We start from the raw sequence: 23,638 nt of genomic DNA, 5'->3' as shown, positions 1-23,638 counted from the left end.
ACCTTCTCAATAGGGACATGCTATACCACAGGCTCAGCAACATTGTGGACCTTCCTAATCCCAGAGTAACACAGAGTCTGACTAAGCTGCAACCAGAGAGGTGAGCTGAACTACAGCCCACCCTATGGGCTGAAATGGTCCCCAGTGTCTCCCAGAGAGGCCACGGAGAGCTCCACCTCCTATGGAGAAGCGATCCAGATAAAGAAGTCTTACCTCAGAAGAGAGGTGCATGACCCTCTGATCCCCAGGCCCGGACCTGACCATCCCAGAGCCCTGGCCCACGGCTGGCTTACGCTGATCTCAGCAGGGGTAATCCTCCGGCTGGTGGGCCGCTGCTTGACAGTGGCTGCCCTCGAGTCTGCGTCTGCAATGTCCGGCCTCAGTGTTGGCTCCGCAGCAACTGCCAGGATCTCATCCAACTTCTCTGCACAACCAAAGAGATGCCACCTCAGCCCCAGGGCCACCACACCCACCTAGGCCAGCATCCTGGCACTAACAGGAGCTGATGAACCCTACCCACCCCTAGGTCTCTCGCTGCCTGAGACCTAGATCTTACAGCCCATCTGTGTTCCTCAGACCCCAGGTTCCAGTTCCTTCATCAGCCAAACTCTGTCCTTAAGAAGACCCTGGGTATCTCTATGGTCACTGCAAGTCACAAACTTACATACACCACACACTCCCCTCAAAAGAGAGAGAGAGAAAGTGGTACTTTGGCTTATCAAAATAGATAGATAGATAGATAGATAGATAGATAGATAGATAGATAGATAGATGGATGGATGGATGGATGGATGGATACATAGATACATAGTGACATAGATACATAGATAGATATGTAGATACATACATACATACATACATACATAGACACATAGATAGATATATAGATGGATGTACAGAGTTCAGTGTGGCAGCGCACCATGTCTGACCATTACTGCTGTCAACCTGACATAGAATTCAATCACCTAAGGAGACCAGCCTCCAGACACGCTGCAAGACACCTTCAGTGACCACAGAGATAACCACAGGGAGATCAGACTGGGGACAGGCCACTTAGATCAATTCCCCTCACTCTCACCCCACACAGTGCCTTTTCTCAGCGTATGGCCTATCTGCCACCACTTTTCCATGGTAAGCTCTTTCTAGTGGGACCGCTGCCCCAGGGACAGACATTAAGCAAGAGATGCTGAATGGATAAATAAGATAATAACCAAGGACTGGCCTGGCAGAGGGGAGCTATTTCCTAGGAAGAAAACTCAGGCTGGAGATCTAAGACGGCCTCAGTACAAAACAGGAGGCTACAGCTCCTTCCTTCCTCCTTACCCATGCAGAAAGGCAGCACGGATGGAATGGGAGGTATGGAAGGAGGAGAAATCGCTATAGTGTGGAAAGGACCCTCCTCTCCAAAAACCTACTCAAACTCCAGATCTATTTAAGGCTGATGCCCAAGAAGGACATGGTTGAGAGGTACCAGGCGGCCTTGGGCATATTCTTGTCACATCCGCTATAAAGTGAAAACCTTTGTGCAGCCATTTTTTTTTTTTTTGGTTTTTTTTTTTTTTTGGTTTTGTGTTTGTTTTTATTAAAGTTACTGGTTTTAAAATGGGACTCTGAGGGCTGTGGAGATGGCTCAGTGAGTAAAGTACTCACTGTGCAAGCATGAAGACGGGAGTTCAGACTCCCAACACCCACATAAAAAGCTGAGCATGATAGTCTATGTCTATACCAAACAGGTCCTAGGGGCTTCCTGGCCAGACAGTCTAGTCAACATGGCAAGCTCTTGATGCAGTGAAGGAGCCTGTCTCGAAGGGTAAGATAGAAAATGACTGAGGAAGACACTCAGCAGGTAGAACTCTAGCCTACACACGTGCCTATACAGGTGCACACACATGTGTGCACACACATACACCATACACTCTCCTCAAAAGAGAGCAAGAAAATAAATGGTACTTTGGCTTATCCAAAAAAAAAAAATGTACAGAGTTCAGTGTGGCAGCACACCATGTCTGATAATTTCTGTTGTCACCTTGACAGAGAGTTCAGTCACCTAGGAGACCAGCCTCCAGACACACCTGTGAGGGGTTATCTTGACTCTGGTGCTTGATGCGGGAAGGCCCACCCTAAACTCCAGTAGTCATTTCCTTAGCTCTCATTCCTTCCAAACTGCTCAAAAACAAAACACTGGATGCTGACCACTCTCTTCTTCCCAACTTCGAGATAGAAAAGCCTTCGAACTGGGAGCCAAATAAAAAAATAAACCCCTCCTTCCTCAAACATTGTCTTTCATTGTGTTTTATCATGGCAGAAGGAAAAGAAATCCTGTAATCCCATTCTTTGGGACGCTGAGGGAAGATTACAAGTTTGAAATCAGACTGAAGCTACAAGGGAAAAGCACTGCAGCAGGGGGAAGGGCTTCAGAGACCTTTAAAGTGTCTGAAGGCTGTCTGAGATACGGTTATCTAACTCTTGCACAGAGTCCACTCAGAATCAGGTCACAGGTGTACACTATAGGTTGGGGCAGTGTTTTCCTCTGACTGCTATACTAACCTCACTCAGCAGCCTCAGGCTTTACCTGTCCCCAGACCATATCCAATTCTTGAAGGCTGTGTCCACCCTCAGGGAACATTTGTCCTAGACACCCTTCCAATCTCAAAGTACCACTGCTGAAGAACTATGATCAGCCTGAACACCTATTCTTTTCAAACCCACCCCCCAGCTGCTCACCAGCACCTACTGTTTCTATCTAACAGTTGTATAGAAGTTAATTAGCTCCCAACCCGAGGCTATCTTATTATGTAGCATATTGATACCCCCCACCTTGTACACTGACTCTGCTTAGATGTATAACTCTGAGAGCCAGTGTCTTCACCTAATAACATAATAACACAGTCATGAGCAGTGTCTATGCCATTTAGGTCTAGGGGAAATTAGCACAAAGAAGCTCATACCCATGCTGGTCAATGCAACCCACACTGACCAATGCAGTTCACACTGGCCAGTGCAGTTCACACTGGCCAATGCAGTTCACACTGGCCATTACAGATGCTGAGGAAACAGACAGGACATTTACCTCATCCTCACTAACAATTCATGGGTTCCTCAGAAAGTGAAAGCTCTGTCCCATTGGAGGCCTGAACAATACAGTACTTAGCCAGCAAAATTCGTTCCCACTGTAGAGAAATTGGTAGAGCCCAAGCATGGCTTCCGGTACCACCAGGTAGCAATTCAGAGACAGACACAAAAGGTCTCATTTGTCTTTGTAATGAAATAACTTCCTTTTGGAAAGGCGAGAAAGCACTACCCTGGCCAAGTCCTTGGTGAAATGTGCCAAGTTTTACATGACTACTGCTGTAACCACCTCAACACCCTATCTCTGTCCTGGGTCCCGGGCACAAAATGTTGCAAACAGAGCATCACTCCAGATCACAGACCTTTAATGCCATCCAGTCCAGAAACCACAAAAGTAAAGACAGGAGAAGAAAGCAATGCACAACACAGTGACGTTTCCTACCAAGGCACAGTCACCTGAGCTATGGACTTAGAAATCACTGTGTCTCTAACTAAAAAACCTAACAGATCCAAGAGATCCAAGCAGCTTACACACAACATCTAACAAAGCAACTTGTTTAGGGTTCTGGTGCAATAGTGCTGAGGCCAAGCACGAATTGTTTCCAAGAGGAAGAATTTAAGAACTGAAAAGCGGAAATTACATATGAAAAAAGTTGAACATTTTTCCCAACATAAATCCTCCACAAATTTTTTTTAAAAAAAGGCATAATCCTAAATTATTTTAGATATTTAAAAATTAAATAAAATCCTTTAGGAACCAAATATAGGCACTCCCATCCGCCTTCCACACCCACCTCACCTTGGGTGCAGGGCAGAGAGTGTTGGGAACCCAAGCAGGGATGAAAAGAAGGGTCCGTGGAAGTAACAAATCAGCCAAGTCTCCTACTGCTGGAGAAGTATATGACCACAGCCTAGCATCCGGCAAGCCCTACCGTTACAGAGCTAGGATACGGGTCTTAACAAGAAGAGATTGGAGGGGCACTTTCTGGTCATCTGCTGTGAGCGCCTGAGATAGTCCCTGTCCCCAGGCAAAGTTCAGGACATCAGAAGTAAGAGCGAGAGGATGCTGGATGCACAAATCCAGACACCCTAGGCTTTGGGCATAATTGAGCCTGACTCACGTCCACTCAAGAGGCAGAGGCAACATTAGAAGCCAGGTAAGATGTTCCTAGATATTGGACCTCAGTACCCAGTCCAGGTCCCGGTGTCTCTGACCCCACACAGACATTGTGATACTTAAGACTATGCTAGACACACAAGTCATATGGCAAAGGGCCCCAAAGGATACAGGGGTGGAACCTGAAGAGGAGCTAGTGAACTCAACAGCTAAGGAGTGGGGCTGGGGTTCTGCGTGGAGGAGTCCAGCTCCTTTTCCAGAGCCACCAGATTCAAACTCCTATCTGAAGCAGCTCTGCTCTGGCTACAACTCACCACTCACCAGCATGAAACTGACTCAGGGGAAGGAAAAGATAAAAGATACAGCACAGAGCAGAGCTGCACACCCTGATGCTCCCATCCCAACAGAGCCCAAGCACCTCACTCCTCCAGACTCCATAGCCTGACCCCCAGAGACCATCCCCAAATCTGGGCCTCGACACTTGTAGGGACCCTCGCTGTAAGTTCTCTCTCCTTCTCCCCTATCTTCAGGGTTACATCCCTCGTTCACCTGAATCCACAGGGACTGTGGTTCTGCTTCCTATTGGCCCCTATTGCTCCCGGGATACCCCTGGGAACTTCTTTACCTTGTCTCCACCAGATCCCCAAGCAGGAACGAGATAAGTATGCCAGATTCCAGACCACTCTGACTTGGACTCATCACACACCAGCACCCCTTGGTAGGGGACAGGCAAACCAGGCCTAGAATCACAGCAGTGGACTTACCCCCTTTTCTTCTCCGAATGGAAGCTTAGAATTGAGAAAGAGAGGAAAGGGAGTTAAGAGGAAGACTTTATAGCATGGCCCCTGGGCCATTCTGCACAATGACTTCTGGTTCCTCAACTCCACATCCCCACCTCCCCAACAACCAGGTCCCACAGGTCTGTCCCCATGTATACCTCCTTCTGAGACCCGTCGAACAAGCCTACTGATGCTCTATACCTCTAGAGGAGAACAAGCAAAAAGCAGGGAGACACACCGTGCACACATGCACACTCACAAGCATGCACACACACACACATGTGCACACATGGAGATATGCACAGTTAAACTATACTCAGAGCAGCCATGTGTTCATTCAGAGCAAAGATATAAAAGTACAAAAACAAAGTTTCAAGTCTGCTATTCACCGAGTGGTCGCCTTTGAACACTCTGTACTGAGATTTGTGTTGGGTTTTGTTTTTGCAGTACTGCAGATAGAACCCAGGGCCTTGAACATGCTGGACAAGTGCCGCACTACTGGTGCACACCTCCAGATCCCAAAGCAGGTCTGCAACAGCAAGCAGGGTCTGTATTTGGTTAAAAAAAAAATCTTCTCTAGGCCAAGGCAGTAGCAGGGACCTAGGCTGACCTCTTATCACAAAAGAAAAAACCCAGAAGCTGAGGGAAGTCTTCATTTCACCTACATAAATGAACAGAAGAACTTGACCATACTAGGTCCCTGATGTAGGTCCCTGTTAACCCATGTCCCTGACTCAAGCTGGCCACAGGCATACTTGGTGAAGGAACCCCCAGACAAGGAGGAGAATGGAGAAGGGGGTGATCTGTGCTTCTTTCCCTCCCCCTGCCTCCTATGAACAACCTATCGTCTTTCTTTGAGATATGTCCAAATTGACCTTGAACTCACACACTCTGTAGTCTGGAACTCACAGCAATCCTCCTGCCTCAACCCCCAGAGCGATAAGTATGTGCCACACCACAGAGTTTTCCTGATGATTTGTGCCAGGCACCACCACTTCCATTTTATTTAATTAATTAATTTAATTCGGATCAACCTCTCTCTGCTCACTCTGTTAGTTCCCAGGAACTCCACCCTCTTCTTCCTCCTACCTTACCCCGCCCCCTCCTCTACACAGCATGAGCCTCAACCGCTGTGCCCACTTCCCCCTCCCCTCACACTGGTTTCTTCTGCCCAAGTGTTCAGGTTATCTTTTTGACAAACACTGGCTCCTAAAGGGTTCCTCCAGTGACTGGCGGGCTAGGTATGTTTATAACAGTAGTGACTCAACATGTCTTATTTCTACCTTGTAAAACTCACAAAGAAATCGAGGCATGGTAGAGCAAGCAAGCCTGTGGCCCTAGAACTCAAACGGCACAGGAAGTTCAACAGCTGCCTGGATTACAGAGTCACCCTGCCTCAAACAAACAGTGGATTATGGGGTGTTCGGGGACTTGGAGAACTCTATGCTGGTCTGCCTTCCTCGAATCAGACATTCCCAGAAGGACCAGGTCACCTCCCAAGACAGTTAGCAGCCAGTTTGGCTAGGATGATTTTCGTCATCTTCTGTCTCTATCCTGCTGATGAAGCCTGAAGTCAGACATCGCTCATGCTGAACCACTCACTCCCTCTGCTGGCTCTGGTATTTTTAAACATTTTCTCCACTTGTCGGTGGCATTTTAAATTTCTACTCTGACAGATCATATTTATCTTTGACATACTTCTTCAGAAAGGAATCTCATATTTCTGTTTGCTTTTGGGAGATCCTCAGCCTTTCTATTAATTTCCTCTGGAATTCCTATCAAGGGGATGTTGAGGTCTCCTTGTTTGTTCTCGGGCCCTCTACCTGGTCCTTGAGACCTACCTCATCAGCTTCCTAAGCTGATTCTGGGTGGTCTCGGGTTGATCTCCTCGCTCGCTCGCTGTTACAGTTTTGTTTTGTTTTGTTTGCTTGTTTGTTTAGTGAGTCCTGGATTCTGTGTCTCCAAGCCACAAACTCTTCTGTGTGCAGCTTTCCGGTTTTATGTATTTCAATACATTAAGGACCATCCCAAACTCGCTTGCTGCTGCTGTTTGGATTATCCTGTTAATTTCACTAATTCTGTACATTTCCTGCCTTTATAGAACTAAAAGCTTTTACTTTACCCTTATGCTCTTATCTCAAGTTCTTTTCCAAAATAATATTTTTAGATTGCTTTGAGGGTTTCTGTCTGCACGTACGTATGCACACCAAGCTCACGCCTGGTGCCTCAGAGGTGAGAAGGGTTGGAGGGTTGAGACCCGCCATGTGGGTGCTGGGAACCAAACCCAGGGCCTCTTCGAGACAAACAAGCACTCCTAAGTGCTAAGCCATCATTCTAGGACCTCCTAGTTTTTTTATGCTAATCCCAGAGTCTACGGTTGCTTCTGGCTTTTACAAATCCCCAGCACATCTTCCAGCCTCCCAGGGGCTTCAGACCACAGCACTGCCCTTGAGACCCGCCATCAGGGGCTGGAGGCACCAGGTTCCTGTTCCTTTGGCTTTGATTTTCTGCTTCATTTCTGAAACCACAGGATTCCTCCTCCTTTACGCTCTCTATCATTTTTATTTTATTCAAAGTTTTACCTTAGAAAAACCCTGCTCACATCGGCCCCTTCTATCATGGTAACTGTTTTCCAAACCAAACTAAACTTCAGGCAAGGGACCTGTTTGGAATGTAGCAACCCAACCTACAGCCAGGACACGGTCAACACTGAATAAAAGACATGGGGAGTTCTGAGGGCCAGGATAAGGGTTTCCTTTTTATGAATGAAGCCAGAGGAAAGTCTGGGAACTTGACTAGGCTTAGAGCACAAAAGCAAAAAGTGTTTCAATCTGTCACATGTATTGGAATATAGCTCCCATGGGACTGTTGACAGTTGTGATGCACCCACCATAAGGCTCTTAACAGTCAAACACATTAGCACATGCCCACAATAACAATAAAATCACATATATCTGCACATGCCTGTGATGAGACTAATAACAGTACTATGTGTCAAGATGTGATCATGCATATAGGACATACCTATGACGAGGCTGGTAAATGTCACATATCAGGACATGGCTGTGAATATGAGACATGCCCATGACAAGGTTAACTGGCATACGTGTCAAAATATGTCACGCATATGGGACATGCCCATGACAAGGCTGGTAACTAATATACTTGTCAAGAGGTGCAGCTCATGTACATGGGCCATGTCCACGATGAAGCTGGATAGTTCTATACATGTCAGAACATCATAGTCATGTACACGAGACATGCCTATAACAAGGCTGGTGACTGTCCGACATGTGCACATGCATACAGGATGTGTTATGACTATTGTCATAATTAAGCTGGCACCTGCCTTATGTCAGGATGGGGTCCTATGGACCAGGACATGCCCACGTCTGTAGTCAGCCTGGGACTGTGTCCACTAGAGGCTAACACACTTTTTGACCACCTCCTGCAGCTCACAAGGCCCCATCCCCTCACTGTGCTCGAGGTGCTCATGAATGCCTCTAGTGGGTCAGCAGACTCACTCGGCAGATAAGTGAGCAGGTAACCAACAGAGAAAAATAAACACAGAGGTGACCCGGCTCGTGCTAGGCAGATCCGGCAGGAGCAGACTCTCGGTTGCTCGACCACTGCTCTCTGCCAGCTAAATGGAAATGCAAAGACTCAGTGGAAAAGCACAAACCGGGGACAGCGCTCACACACACATGCATGTGCATGCATGCGGGCATGCTACAGGGCCAGACCTTGCTCCCCAGACATCTGTCCTCATTGTCCCTGCCCAACTCTGGCTCCTCGCGCTGCCCTGAGTCCTCACCGCCCCCCACCCCCTGCTATCACACTCCTCACCCAAGGCACCCACCACTTCCCCATCGCTCCAGTCCCACCCCAAACTGCTGATCTGTCTCCAAACCCATCTTTGCTTCCTTCTGTCTGAGCCCCAGTTCAGTACCACCACACTCCCATACTACCTGCATCCGCCTCACTCTGGCCAACCACCCACTGTCCACCCGAAATACTCACCGAGTTCCTCCAGCTCGGCCGTCATGGACTTGGACCGCAGAGTCAGCGTGGTGCTGGGGGCCCTCTTTGGGGGTGGGGGGGCTGCAAAGAAGAGGGAGGCCTTGGCCCTCCGGTCCAGCAGCAGGCGGCGCGGGGTGGCCAGGTGCAGATGCCACTTGCGCTCCACTGCCTGGACCTCCTCGTACTCTCTTGAAGACGAGTCACACTGTGCCAAGATCTTGTTCAGGCTGCGGCTAGATGCAAACTTCTTCATGGCGTGAGGTACTCAGGGAGCAGTGGCGCCAGGGCAGTTGGGCCCCTAGGGCCCTTAAGACTCCCGGGACCAAGGCCTCAGATGGTAGTAAAAAGCACCAGAAAAGGCTAGGACGCTGGCTGGTTCTCCTCTGAGGATCTACCCTGCGGGCCCCAAGGCCCCAGTGAGTGGGCACCACCCATGGGGGCTGGGTAGATCTGCCAGACTATCTCCTGCTGCCTAAAGCACCCCAGGCCCAAGTACCACTGCTCTCTGTGAGACCCAAGTGTGGCCTGGCAAGCGGCACACCTGGGCTGGGCCGGCAGCAGAGCCTCTTAGGCCCAGGCTGTGCCGCGTCTTTGGCGTCGGCGCCGGGAGAAGACGCTTTTCCTCTTCCCTCAGGTGCCGCCTCCCCCTTCCCTGCACAATAAGCAGCAGCAGCAGCAGCAGCGTCAACCTCACAGTTGCCATGGCAACCCGGCCTCCAGGCAGCTGCTGGCGTCGGGAAGGAGGGCTCCGCCACACCAGGGCTGGGGGATTCACGGGAAGAAGGGGAGATGGATCTGAGGAAGGGTAATCTAGGATCAGGGGTCAAAGGCCTGGTCAGAGGTCAGGCATCTAATACCAAAGACCTGTGCAGCAAAGAAGAGCATTTTATCTAATCTCAGGCAGGAATGTGATGTCAGCTGTGTAGGATCAGAGACAGGAAAAGGAATGTGGGCCTGAAGTCAAAGATCTGAAAGGCCGGTAACCGGCCCCTCACCTCTGCGCCGAGCACTGTCCTCCTCAGGTTTCCTAGTCACAGACACAACCTTCATGACCAGGCGGTTGCCCCCCTGACGGATGAGACCCACCACTTGCTTGTGTCCGACCTTCACGACGTTCATCCCGTTCACCTGGGATAGACAAGCAGCCGGGTAGTGGGCCAGCTATGCCCTCCTCAGACAGAGGTAGCAGTCCTCTCCCTTCCTGCTGGGCAGGGTCAGGACGGGCCTCACCTCAATGAGGAAGTCCCCAGTTCGAAGCCCAGCCCTCCAGGCCACACCTTCCACATCTACAGACTCAAGGTACTGGAGTGCAGGGAAGGCAGGTGTGGGCGTAAACTCCTCAATGGGGGTCTCTGCTGCAGGGAGAGCAAGAGAAGAGGCGTTCACACGCATAGGTCATATCAGGAAGCCCCGTGAAGCCACCTGACTACTCAGGCCTAGCAGTGGGGTGGGATAGGCAGCAGGTAGGGAGACCCAGACCACTGTACATCCCTCTGTGAACTCCTGAATTTACCCTCAGCAAAAAGATCTCTGTTCCACCAAGAGCAGAGATCCCCACAGGATACAAAAGGCTAAAAAGGAGAGGAACCCCATGCCTTGTACCCAGTACATTCCAAACCAAGACATACAACCATGGGGGTGGGGGAGGGGCTTTAATAGGGCAAAGGGGCAGAAGCAGGCCACAGAAGCTATCAACAGCAATGTGATACCCCCAAAATCCACATCCATTACCTTTGGCTCCCCGGAGAACAAAGCCAAAACCCTCATGGTCCCGTTTTTGCAGGATAGCCACCTTATCATCGATGACATAATCACTGGCAAAGGAAAGCAAGGTGAGGGAGTTTGCAGGGAGCCTGGCGGTCAGGCTGAACCCACAGGGTCCCACACACACTAGACAACTCACAATGACAAAGGCAGAGGAAGAGCGAGCCACCCACTCCTTGCCTACCTCCCACCTCCCCAAACCCTGACTTCCCCTTTCATTGGACACACTAGGCCCGGCTAGTGTCCCTGCATGTCCACACCCCTGCCAGTACCTGTGTGAAGTGAGGCTGTCATAGGAACCCACAGTGTAGTGACGGAAAAGACGCTTCGTCCGGTCCTCTCTGGTTTCTGGAGGGAGCATCAAAGACTAAGGCACGGTCGTGACCCTCCACCTAGCTGAATTTCCCCCCCAACTGTGCTAATCAGTCTCTGCCTAGATGTAGGTGGGGATGGGGATGGGGACAAATCCTAGGACCCAGAGCCCGAAAGTCCTAAGGGGTTAAGGCTCAGATAACCATACGTGGAATTCTGGCCTCTGGGAGTTAAAGACAAGGGGGAACCAATCCTGCCCATCTCTCCTTATTTAACACGCAGCTAGACCCATACAAGGCCAGGTTGGTCACAGTCAGGTACAAATGTATGTTGGTGCTTATGTGTGTCAAATGAGGGTCATGTCTGCTCTCCATATGTAAGCCCAGGATCTACACGTGTCTGTGTAACCCACAGTGTATACAGGTGTTGAGCTCATGCACACGCATGCGCTGTGCTATCAGCCTATATGTGCACCAGTATGGAAGCATCTACCAACTTCCTCACAACAGCACAAATTCAAGAAAAGAAGGCATTATAAACTGTTCAGTCCCCTGCCCTGACTGCATTCCACAGGACTATATACATATCTGTCCTTTGATCTCAAAGTTCTTTGTAGACACTATGGACCTGGCCAGGACACAGCTCCTGCTGAACCTCACTCAGCCTTGTAGAATTTCCTGAAGGTAACCGCTAGACCTTAAGCATCAGGATGGCACCGCGGGCTGCACTTGCAGTACCACAGATGGCCTCCAGATGGCACCACCACAGTTTTCAATTTCATTCCTCAGCACCTCTCCCTCCTTCACCCTCTCTTTCTATAGCATAGCACTTCTCAAGACTTTATTATTATTATTATTATTTTTAACTTCAACAACCATTCACCTAACAGGCACTGTTTATTTTAGAATAGAGCAAAGCCTCCGCCTTTAAGGAGTTAATAAGCTATTCTGAGAAGTGGAATCAACAAGCAATAAATATAAAACACCAGTTAGTAGGAGAAAAGCAGGCAGGAAAAGGGATGTCCAAGGACAATTCTAGGGATAGCGACGGCCTCCGCAAAGCAGAAAGCAGAGCTGAGCAGAGATCCAGACAGTCGAGGGAGCAGCCTGGAGACGTGAGGGTGCAGGGCTTCTTGGGGTGAGGCAGACATTGACAAGGCAGAGACCATGTCAAAGGTATTAATCTGGAGCAGGCAGGAACTGTGTGGGTCTATGCAGCAAGAACAGAGGGAGGCACAGCGATAAAAAAAAATTAGATGGGGGAAACCTGTTGGCCAGGCAGTGTTGGCAAACGCCTTTAATCCTAGCACTTGGGAGGCAGAGGCAGGCAGATTTCTGCATTTGAGGCCAGCCTGGTCTACAGAGTGAGTTCCAGGACAGCCAGGGCTACACAGAGAAACCCTGTCTCGAAAAAAAAAATGGAGGAACCTGCTAGTTTTTTAAGTTGTATTCCATATTGTTTTGAGTTTTTAAAGGATTTTTGTTTTCATTTCATGTGCTTCTCTACACATATGTGTATCCTATGTATCCCGTGTATGCCGCTGCATTCACAGGTCTAAAGAGGGAGCTGGATCCCCTGGAGCTAGAGTTATAGAGAATCGTGTGGGTACTGGGTACCAGAGTCCTACAGAACACTGCTTTGATTTGTTATTTTTGTTTTGTTTTGTCGAAACAAGATATCACTACATACAGTAGTGAGCCTGAGTCTTGAATTTAGGATTATCTGTCTCGGTCTTCTAAATGCTAGGATTACAGGCATGTGCCACCATACCCAGCAGAAATAGACAGCTCTTTTACGGCCTGTCTTCTCAGCAACTATGAGCTCCCTAAAGTAGAAGACCAGATGTAATGACCCCTGTGGTCCCAGTACCCAGCAGAGCACCTGGCATATAACAGAAGGCACACACTGGCTAGGTGAGTATGTGTGTGGGTGATGCATTCACAAATGGATGAATGTAGAAAGAGAAGGACGATAACCCAAAAAGCAAATGTGTCGACAAATGGGTAGCTGCTGAAGGTTTGAGGGAATATCGGATGAGCCAGGGGATATAAAGATCCCTGAGGGAATGGATGGATGATGAATTGATAGATGATGGATGGACTGATGGATGATGGATGGATGATGGATGGATGGATGGAAAGACACATGATGGATGGACAGACACATGATGGATGGATGGATGGATGGATGGATGGATGGATGATGGATGGATGGATGGGTGATGGATGGACAGACAGATGATGAATGGATAGATGGATAGATGGATAGATGGATAGATGATGGATGGACAGACAGATGATGGATGGATGATGGATAGTAGATGATGGATAGATGATGGATGAATGATGGATGGATGATGGATGAATGATGGATAGATGAATGAAGAATGGGTGGATGGATGGATGGATAGATGGATAGATGGATAGATGATGGATGGACAGACAGATGATGGATGGATGATGGATAGTGGATGATGGATGGATGATGGATGAATGATGGATGGATGGATGGATGATGGATGAATGATGGATGGATGGATGGATGGATGATGGATGAATGATGGATGAATGATGGATGGATGATGGATGGATGGATGGATGATGGATGAATGATGGATGGATGATGGATAGATGAATGATGGATGGATGGATTGATGGATGATGGATGAATGATGGATGGATGATGGATAGATGAATGATGGATGGATGGATGGATGGATGGATGGGTGATGGACGGATGGATGATGGATGGATGATGGATGGATGGGATCTATGAGCAGAGAAAAGGGGAAGCTGGGTGGGCTGGGTAGGCTGCTGGATAAGTAGGTGGACAGAAGGATGAGCAGGTAAGTTAAAAGACAGATGGACAGAGACAGGGTATAGCAATGGTTAGAGGACCTTCACATCAGATGACATGGCTATCAAGAAAAGTACTAGTCCAGACTTCAGGTCCCTCCCTCTCTGTGTGAGACTGTGATAAGTTAACTGTAACATCTGAACCTCTCTTTTCCACAGTAGGGTGTGTCGTGTTTGGAGGCCACTAGGTTCCAATAGCCCATCTGATTAGGTTCTAACAGCCTCATTCAGACCACATCGACTGGCTTACTTATCCCTTCCCATCTGTCCCACTCGACTAAGAGACAAATGTCACACTTGTCACCCAGTCCCGCGACCAGTGCAGGTGAAGCCTCACCATAATGTAAGTGGCCCTCCACAAATCCTCCTAACCCTAAGCATACCCTTCTTCAGGATGACCCAGTCACAGGTACACTATGCTAGCTGAACTATGCCTGGGAGCCCTGCCGTTGGCAGGAAGCCCCTGGTTCTACCAGCCTCATGCTAGCATGACCTTGGCTCACCTCTCTGCCCTGCCCTACCCAGATCTTAACCCTAGAAGACATGCAGTTAAGCAGCCTCATCCTGGTCAGGTCCTATTTCAAAGCATCTTGTTTTTAAGTTGTTATCAACCAGACAAACTATTTATTATATAACACAGATTCATGTTCTGGTTTTATTAATCACACGCAGGAAAGCCAGCTGAAAGGAATGTGCCCAGCACCAGCCTCCCAAGTGGAACATTCTCTCCAAGTGGAAAGAAGGCGAACTGTATGGGAGGGTATGTCAGGTCTTGAGAATCTTGCACTAGCTGGCCTACCCAGGATCCCCTACCCTTAGCATTCCTCAGCTCCCCCAGCCTGCTACAGCACCACAAGAGGCCAGCCTCTTTGATCAGGGACAGACCAGGACCTGTGTCCTAGGAGATGCTGACCTAACCTCTGTACTAGCACAGCTTCTATCTGTGGTCTTTCAAAGTCCTCCTTCATTCCCACTCTGGTTCCTGAATCAGAGTCTGGGGGGTTGGGGGAGGGCAAGGGCTGTTGGAAACAGGTTCCTGTTGCTAGGATGCCCTCTGCAATCTGGCACGATTCAGCCTAAGTCCCAGACAAGAAGTTCTGCCCAGAGCGCCAGGATGGACTTTGTAGCTGGTGTCAGAGGGAGGCCACTATTGTTCCTATGCCCTCCCAAAAGGCAGCTCCAGCATGGCCCTCACCATATGTCCATTAAGGTAGCTCCCAATCACCTAGGTACTTTTGAACCACACTCTCTCAGGTCATCTATGATAGCAACGGTCCTATTAAGGGGTCCTGGGGTTGCTAGGAAGCCTCCAGCTCCATCACCCCCACATCAGCTGCTCTGTGATCCTTCTCCTTTCCCTGTGACCTTGACATACCCTACTCACCTCTCTGCCCTGCCCAGATCCTCACCTCTGCCCTAAAATATCCCCTTGGTTAGCTCCTACTACAAGTTCATTCTCTACCTTGATTCCGAGGAAAGGTGACTAGACTCCTGCTCCCTGCCCCAGCCTTGCAATTCCTCTCAAAGCTAACGACTTATGCAGCAAAACAGAGAACAAACATTCCTGCCCCTTGTGGGTAAGGACATCCCAGAAACATACTGTAAACACTGGCCCCCACCTCCCAGGATCGCTACGATAGGTCCACAGCTTCATTCACATAAAAATGCTAAAAAATCATGTCTGGCGCTGCTCAAATACAGAAATTGGCAACGGGCATAGTTCTAGAATGCTGTGTTGGATCTCTATAAACATGAGGAACCCATCTGCAAATTACCCAGAGAATTCAACCTAAACAACACCTTTGCTTTGAAAGCCTTTTTTTATTTTTTATTTATTTATTTATTTATTTGGCTTCCTCAGGCTAACTCTGGATCTACACACACACACACACACACACCCCTCAGTGGCCTGTGCATCGGGGGTACACTTGCCAGAGCACTGACAGCCAGCACAAGGTCCAGCTTTAAGCACAACTGACAAACATCTACTCCTCTTGGATTCTGACTCCAATTCAAACCCCTCTCCTTCCTCGGCTTCAGAACGAGGTCCCAATGTTCCTGGATCCACGGTGCTCAGAACCCTACCCCACCCTTAGGGAAAGCACAAGACTGGCTCCTATTCAACAGGTGTGCAGCCCCTGCCCTTGTCCTTTACTCTGTCCTGCTGGAACTAGGCCCCAAAGCTCTGAAGTCATTTCCACCCAGATGCCACATCTACCCTCCACATTCCGCAAATGAGCACAACAATCCCCTTCTCCTCTCCCCAGTCACCAGCAAAGCCATCAAGGCAGGAAAAGGATAAGCCGTGTAAGAAAGCAAGGCACCTCGCCAGCAGCAGGCCAGTAACTGAGCTCCTGTATAACCTAAGCATCCATCAAGTCTGACACAGGGCCAAGGTTCCTGGCCACATGAATGTGGGCTCCCCTGGGAAACTGCCAACTTAGGGTCGAGGCCACCACAACGCAGGGCCCAAACCTTCTAAGTACAGTGAAAGGGGCACACATCCCCTGATGCAGACATACTGCTGGTAATCACCCCCACTGTTCCTTTGTCCTACCCATATTCTGGGCTAGAAAGATCATTGATCTTGTGGCTTCCCCGAATACCTGAGGGCTCAATGAAAGAGCAGACCCCAGACATGAAAACAGCCCAGCCTGAGGGCTCCAGAGGACCAGCCACTGTCTTCACCAGCACCTAAAGGGATCCTTCCTAGAAGTCAAAGCAGTCGGCAAGATTGGACCACAGTTCCTCAGCAGCCCTAGGAGCCACAAGCTGCACCCCACATCTCGGGAAGAACAGAGGCCATCTTTCATCAGCTGCCCTCAGACCATACCAGCCCCAGGTACCCCAAACCACTCCTTGGGGCCCAACTGGCCTCATTTCCTCCTAGCTGGCCCAGGCCTCCTGCTCTGCCCACTCGGACAATCTGGCCACTTTGGAAAGATGCCTCTTTTCTCACACTGACCTCCTTACTTATGTGCCAGCCACACATGAATCGGGAGCTCCACGAACCCCGTATTTCCATGAGGAAATGTACCAGAGGGGTGGTCACTGTCACCGGAGACGCGTGTGCTAACACGCAGACGCAGACAGAGGATGACCGTAAGTGTATCCCTCTAGCCAGCGTGGCAAAGGCTCTCTGCTGTCAGATTCACATACTCATGTTCCTAGGGCCACGCACGCACGCACGCACGCACGCCTGCCCACCGTGTGCATGTGCACATTTGAATGTATCTTGAGTGTACTGAGTTTGCTTCTCAGTCTTAGTGAAATGTCCGGATGTGTTTACCAAGAAGACCAAAGGGGGAATAGAAGCGCCCGCCCTTTGGAAGGTATCTGAGCAAAAACTGGGGACACTTACCATGCCTGGTGTCATACTGTCGCATCTGCACTTCTTCCACACAGTCAGCTGGGAACCAGCCTGTACGGCCCTTCACGGTTCCCTCCCAGAATCCGCCCTCCCCAATGCTGAGCACTAGGAAAAGAAGCCAGACAGGTTGTCAAGGCCAGGGAGGCCAGCAGGGTACCCGCTTCCCTGCCACCTGAGGCTCAGGTTTTGCCCACGACCCTGACCCCTTGCTCTCTCTTTCCAAGCCAACATCCCTCCTAGCATTTTCCCTGGGAAGATTCTGGGATCCACGCAGAAGACAACTGAACAGATGGCCTCAGCAAAGGATGGACATGTGGGAGACAGACAGACACAGATGGACACACTGGAAGAGGGCAGAGGCAGAAACAGGGGCCATACTCTTCCTCCTGCCCACAGTGACCGCTTCCCCACCCCGCCCCCAACCATGGTAACTGACATCCACCCAAGAGTCACTGCCCAGAGTGCAGGGTCATGGCGAGGCAGCCGGTAGAGCGAGCCACATTATATACCAGGAGGGCTGGTCTCCACAACTATTTCCACCTCACAGACAGAGTGCTAAAGGTAGGAATCCAATAACAGCAGAGAGCCCCATGATGGGAGGGGGACTCTCTTCCCCATCCATGGAAGAAATGTGTGCTGTACACAGACAACCACAACTGTTCCAGATCCCCCGAAGATGGCAAGCCCCCCTCACCTGTATCCCAAGGATTGCCAGTGAAGAAGCCCCAGAAGTGACACAGGAATCCCACAAGGCGTGGGAGCTCTGCAATGGGTTAGGGTCCTTCCAACGCAAGGACCCAGTTGTCGTTGGCCCCCATCGTAACAAGAACCGCCCCAAAAGAGCCAAGCCTCTACCATGACAGCGCTAGAGCTTCATGCCAGGAGCCCATAAAACCAGGGCCAGAGACTGAGACCCCGGCACAGAAGCTTGCTGGAATGGCTCAGGGACACCCCAACCACAGAGATCCCCCTGAAATGGCAATGAAATAGGCCGCGTGCCCAGGGGCCCGCCCCCCAACCCGGCTCGCTCCCCTCACCCCGCCCGCGCCCCTCACCCTTCACGGCCTCGCCGCGGTGCAGCGGGATCTCGCCCTCGCCCTGCGGGCTGTGCGCCTTCACAGCGATGAACTTGCGGCCGGGGACGGCACTGTAAAGTTTCCGCTTCGGGCCCCGGGGCGGCGGCGCGGGGGGCGCGGGAGACGCCGGGCCGGGGCCGGGCGCGGGGCCGGATCCGCCGGGCCCGCTGGGGCTGTAGACGAACACGTAGGTGACGGACGCGATGCCGGGGGGCAGCGGGCACGCGAAGCCGGCGCCCGGGGCCTCCATGGCGCACGGCCCGGCCCCGCCGCCGGCCTCACCGCAGCCGCCGCCGCAGCGCCCACCGCCCGCCCGCCGCCGCCGCCCGCCCGCCCGCCGGGGGCCCGGCCCGGGGCCGCTCCATGGGCCGCGCCGCCGCGCCCGGCCCGCTCCCGCCAGCGCACGAGCCGCGCCCGCTCAGGGCTCCGGGGCCGCGGGGCTGCGCTCCCGGGCGCGCCGGGCTCGCTCCATGCCACGGCCGCTCCGCGCCCCGCCTCCTCCGCCAGCTCCTCCCTCTGCGGGCGGCGGCGGCCGGCGCGCCCTGAGTCCGCGGTGCCCCCCGCAGACCCCACGCGGGCGGCTGGAAAGCAACAACGAGGGCCAGAAGGTGGGCGCGCTGGGGAACGGCGGGCAGAGCTGCCAGGTAGGAGCTGGAGAAGGGCTGGCACCCAGGCTTTGGGCATCAGGGAAGGGCAGGCGGGGCGCAGTGGTCCGGCCTCCTCACACCCTGACCAGCAACATGCACTGGGAGCCCCAATTCTCCTGCCTCTGGGCTTGTCTCCTGTGGTCTTGGACACCTGTCCCTACCCCCATGTCAATCTATGAGGACCACCTTCCCCAGACCACTTCTCCGGCTTAGATATAGAGTCTGAGGTCTTCTCCCCTAAAGCCTGCCTGGGCTCCCTAGTACCCAGACAGGCTAAATTCCCCTACTCTGCCAACAACCAGGCTCTCTGAGACTTAGAGAGAAGCTACACTGTTCCCACCACCTAAACAACTGTGACCCTACCCTTTTGGCCAGAGATTAAGTTACTGCCTCGGCTTCAAATTTGCCCTTATAGGTTCCACTCTGGTGCAGGGGGCGGGGGCAGGGGGGGGGCGCAACCTGCAGACCATATTTCTGGGCTCTATGCCAGGCTCAGCCAACAGGGAACAACAAGGAGCCACTGCAGCCCCGCCAGGGTACATGAATACCACTGGGGTTGGGTATTTATTATTATTATTATTATTATTATCTTAACAGGCAAACTCTGCCTGAGGCTCTCTTCCTTCTCAGCACCCCCAACATGCTCTGCCATACCCTGACTGGCAGACCACTGTCACACCAGGTCAGCCCCCTTAACCTGTACCACAACTCAGCTAAGTGCTTCTCAGCCAGGAGCCCAGATGGCTACCTCCTCAGAACCAGTCAGGACCCCTGCTGTGAGATAGGTAGAGGTGGGGAACCAGAGGTAAGTACACACACACACACACACACACACACACACACACACCTAGCATTCCAGTCACCTAATGAATGCGGAGAAGGAATAATTCTACTCTCCCAAAGAGCAGGTAAACTGGACAGCCTAGACTAGAGGAGCTTATTCTGTGCCGGCTGCAAGTGCAACAGACACAAATGAAAGGGACGGGGACCAGTGGCGGCCACACAGTTCCACTCGCACGCAGCCCTCCTGGCAAACCGCGACATCCTAAGATGCATTCTTCCAGCTGCCAACCCCGTTCAGTTCTTAGAAAACTCAAGGGGCCATGCAAAAGCTTCATGGGAAAAAGGTGATTTTGCAACCGGACAGACAACCTTGGGGGTTCAGTAAGTCTACAGCCTGGAAATCAGGGTGCACGAGGAGGGAGATAATGCAGAAAGAAAAGCTTCGTATATGCTCCATCAAAGGCCTTCTACAAATGCCTGTACCCACGAAAGCTGATTCCGACTCTCTGACTTTAAACGAGTCTCTGACCCAACCTGGACATGGGGCTGGGGGACCAGCCTGTACAATGGTGTCGACAGGCCCAGCCTAAGTGACGGAGGTTAACTGAGTGGCAGGCATTTGCTGCTCAGCCCAGTGGGTACATCAACCCATCGGGCTCTCAGAGCTGGCCGACACTGCGAAAACAACATACTGCTTATGTAACACTGTATCCAACAGGCTTCCAAACACCTTCTCTATACCTGGCTCTGGAGAAACAGCAGGGAGCAAGAAAGCGAGCTCCCGACCTCAAGGCTCAGGGAATTTAATACAACCAATGGTTAACATAGGCAGTGCCTGAGGGTCTGAGAAGACTACGCCTCACAGGCACCCAGGAGGGCTTCTCAAAGCAAACACCTTACACTGAACTGGTAAAGGAGCCAGTGCAGTGGCCACCCTTAAGCCTACAGAGTCCATTCTTTGCTTCCAACTCTTAGATTATAAGGAAGCCAATACTGCAAATATCCTGGTTTCTCAAGGTTCCAGCACTCAGGAGGGAGGTTTAAAGTACTGTTACTATACAGGGCCAGAGCAGATTTGTGGGGGTTGGGGAGGGTGGGGGACGGGCAGCCATAACCCTCACCTGTAGGCTTTGAGCCTACCCAGAAAGGCATTTCCAACCAATTCACCACCAGTTTTCATGCTGTAGTGAGCGTCCTAACCACAAGTTAGTTACCCGAAACTCTCTCGGCTGCCCCCTATTCTCAGAAGGAGCCCTCGCTTCTTCCAGAGATAAACATAAGTAAAACCATCAAGGAGCTCCACCCCTAGCCCCAGCCCATCACCACACAGGTACCATGAACTACCCATCGTCCCCTGCCTTCCAGCTCAGCTTTGTGACAGCCCTCACCCATCCCAACCCTTCCATTTCGTCCTACCTGATCTTGTTGTGGCCACCCCTGCCTGCTGAGGGGCCGCCGATGTCATTCTCCTGCTCGCCCCCGTCCCGGTCCCGGTCTTTCTCCTCCTGAAGCCTCTGGAGCAGCAGCTGATGAGGGAGGCTTCGGAGCGTGGGCCCAGGAGAAGCTGCGGGCTGATCACCTTTCAGGTTGATATCACTGGCAGAGCGCTGTAAGGGCCGAGGGGATGCCAAGCCGCTGGGGCCAGCCAGACGCCGTCGCTTTGCATAGCTGGGGGTTTCCCTGAATGGTACTGGAGTAGAGGGGCAAGAGTAAGATTCAAGATTGATTGATTTTTTTTTTGAGATTTTTAATAATTACAACATTTCTCTTTTTCATCCCTCAAAACCATCCCATATCCCTTTCCTTGCTCTTTCAAATCCGTGGCCTCTTTTTCATTAATACGTGCACATGTGTATGTGCACATATACAAGCTGCTGGGTAGATATCATGTTACTTGTATGGATGATTTCGGGGCTGACCACTTAGTATTAGATAACCAATTGGTGTGTTCTTCTCTGGGGAAGACTGTCTCTCTCACTCCCAGCATGCCTCCGTTGCCCGTAGTTCTTTGTGTAGGGCAACAGATCTTTTAAAACTAAAATGCTGGGCTAGATAGTGCAGCCGTTAATCCATTTTGTGTGCAAAACTAGGGACCTGAATTCAATCCCCAGCACCCACATAAAAATCCAGGAGTGTTGGCATGTACTTGTAATCCCAGTACAATGGATGTGGGGACGGAGAGATCCCTAGGGCTTGCTGGCCAACCTGCCCAGCATAATCGGTAAACCCTAAGCTCTACCAAGAGGACCCTGTCTCCAAAATCAATTTTGGGTAGCTCCTGAGAAAAAAATACCCAAGGTTGACTTCTGGCTCCAATGCTCATATACACTTACCTGCGTGTGTGTGTGTGTGTGTGTGTGTGTGTGTGTGTGTGTGTGTGTGAGTGTATGTGTGTGTGTATGTGTGTGTGCACACGCGTGTGTGTATGTGTGTATATATATATATATATATATGTACACTATACACACACGCGCACATGCGCATACACACACACATGAATGAATCTAAAATGTGTTCCAGGAAGCGCCCCAATCCCAGGAAATCAGAACAGTTAACTACATTAATGAAGTCACCACTGGGTGACCACATCCCAGTCCTGCTCCCTGCAACCCTGACTTTACAGATAGAAGCTTGTTCCTCTTCTCAGCCTGCTAAGGCTTTGGAAGGCCCAGGTCTGTGGTCAGAGCTTCCCATTCTGCAAACTTCAGGATAAAGCAGGCTACATGTGATGAATCTCATCCGACTATTGCTACGTGAGACTATATACTATTGACTCTAGCCAGAGAAACTAAAAAAGGCATTCTATCCCAGAGCCAGAAAACAACCTAAAAAGTATCAGGCAGTAACTATTTCAGGCTCTGCAAATCACGGAGTCTCCGCTGCCATATCGCAAACTCTATCTCCGTAGCGTGAAAATTGCCAAAAACAGTATGAAAACAAGTGGGTTCACCTATGTTCTGATAAAACTTTATTTTAAAAACACATAACATATTGAACTATAGGATGTTTAGAAGAGAATCACTTTTGATCCAAAGTCATAAATGTATTGAAAGTTAGAATATTTTTGATTGTCTGCTTGCTTGTTGTGTTTTGAGACAGGGCCATACTCTATAGCTCTGGCTGTCCTGGAACTCACTGGCCTCAAACCCAAAGGATCTATCTGTCTGCCTTTGATTCCTAAGTGCTAAGATTAAAGACAGGTGACACTGTGCTTGGCAAAAATTAGGATATTTAAAATAATAATAATATCAATAATAACTCATATAAATAGTAACCAAAAGAGCTGAGTAGAGACTAAACTTTAAAAGAAAACTTTTTCTTTTAAAGCCCAGAGAGATAGCTCATATAGTAAAATGCTTGGTATACATGCACAAATACTTGAGTTCAATCCCCAGCACTCACATAAAGTCAGTGTCATTGCCTGCACTTATCCCAGAGCTGAGGAGGTGGAGATAGAAGCTCCCCAGAATTTACTAGCCAGCCAGCCTAATCTAACCAGCAAGCCAGTCCGGGGAGAAACCATGTCTCAACCAGCAAGATTCAGGATGGCTACCAAGGAATACCACTGGAAGTTGACCTTGGGTCTATATAGGCATACAAACACATCTGCACACAGACAGGCGCACACACACACACACACACACACACACACACACACTACATACATATATGTATACGTATACGTATATAGGTACATATAGATACTGATGTATAACGTATCTTTCTAACTTTTGTTACAGTAATCCATCAAGGTTAACTATTATTAATACATACACACCAAAGACCATAAAAGCAAACCATACTAAACAAATACCACTGATTAAAAAAGAGAAATAGGCAGTTCGA

General features: G+C 50.3%; 1 protein-coding gene across 5 annotated transcripts in view; it reads right to left on the bottom strand.

The window, feature by feature from the left end:
- Shank3 (SH3 and multiple ankyrin repeat domains 3) overlaps positions 1-23,638 on the bottom strand; it is a 60,653-nt gene that overhangs the window by 16,509 nt on the left and 20,506 nt on the right. For 4 of the 5 annotated variants that reach the window (XM_052161782.1, XM_052161784.1, XM_052161786.1 and 1 more), the window contains exons 11-20: positions 21,209-21,482; positions 18,342-18,535; positions 17,278-17,391; positions 11,022-11,097; positions 10,717-10,799; positions 10,216-10,340; positions 9,981-10,113; positions 8,986-9,066; positions 4,951-4,974; positions 294-424 (exon numbers count right to left, since the gene is read on the bottom strand). In XM_052161782.1, the coding sequence (XP_052017742.1) occupies positions 294-424; positions 4,951-4,974; positions 8,986-9,066; positions 9,981-10,113; positions 10,216-10,340; positions 10,717-10,799; positions 11,022-11,097; positions 17,278-17,391; positions 18,342-18,535; positions 21,209-21,482 (1,235 nt within the window). The remainder of the gene's footprint in view (positions 1-293; positions 425-4,950; positions 4,975-8,985; positions 9,067-9,980; positions 10,114-10,215; positions 10,341-10,716; positions 10,800-11,021; positions 11,098-17,277; positions 17,392-18,341; positions 18,536-21,208; positions 21,483-23,638) is intronic. The other variant, XM_052161783.1, reaches the window with a different exon arrangement.

Source organism: Apodemus sylvaticus, chromosome 17 (assembly GCF_947179515.1).
Source record: "Apodemus sylvaticus chromosome 17, mApoSyl1.1, whole genome shotgun sequence".
Classification (NCBI taxonomy): Eukaryota; Metazoa; Chordata; class Mammalia; order Rodentia; family Muridae; genus Apodemus; species Apodemus sylvaticus.
Note: the sequence above shows the minus strand (reverse complement) of the source record. Positions and strands in the feature narration are given on the sequence as shown.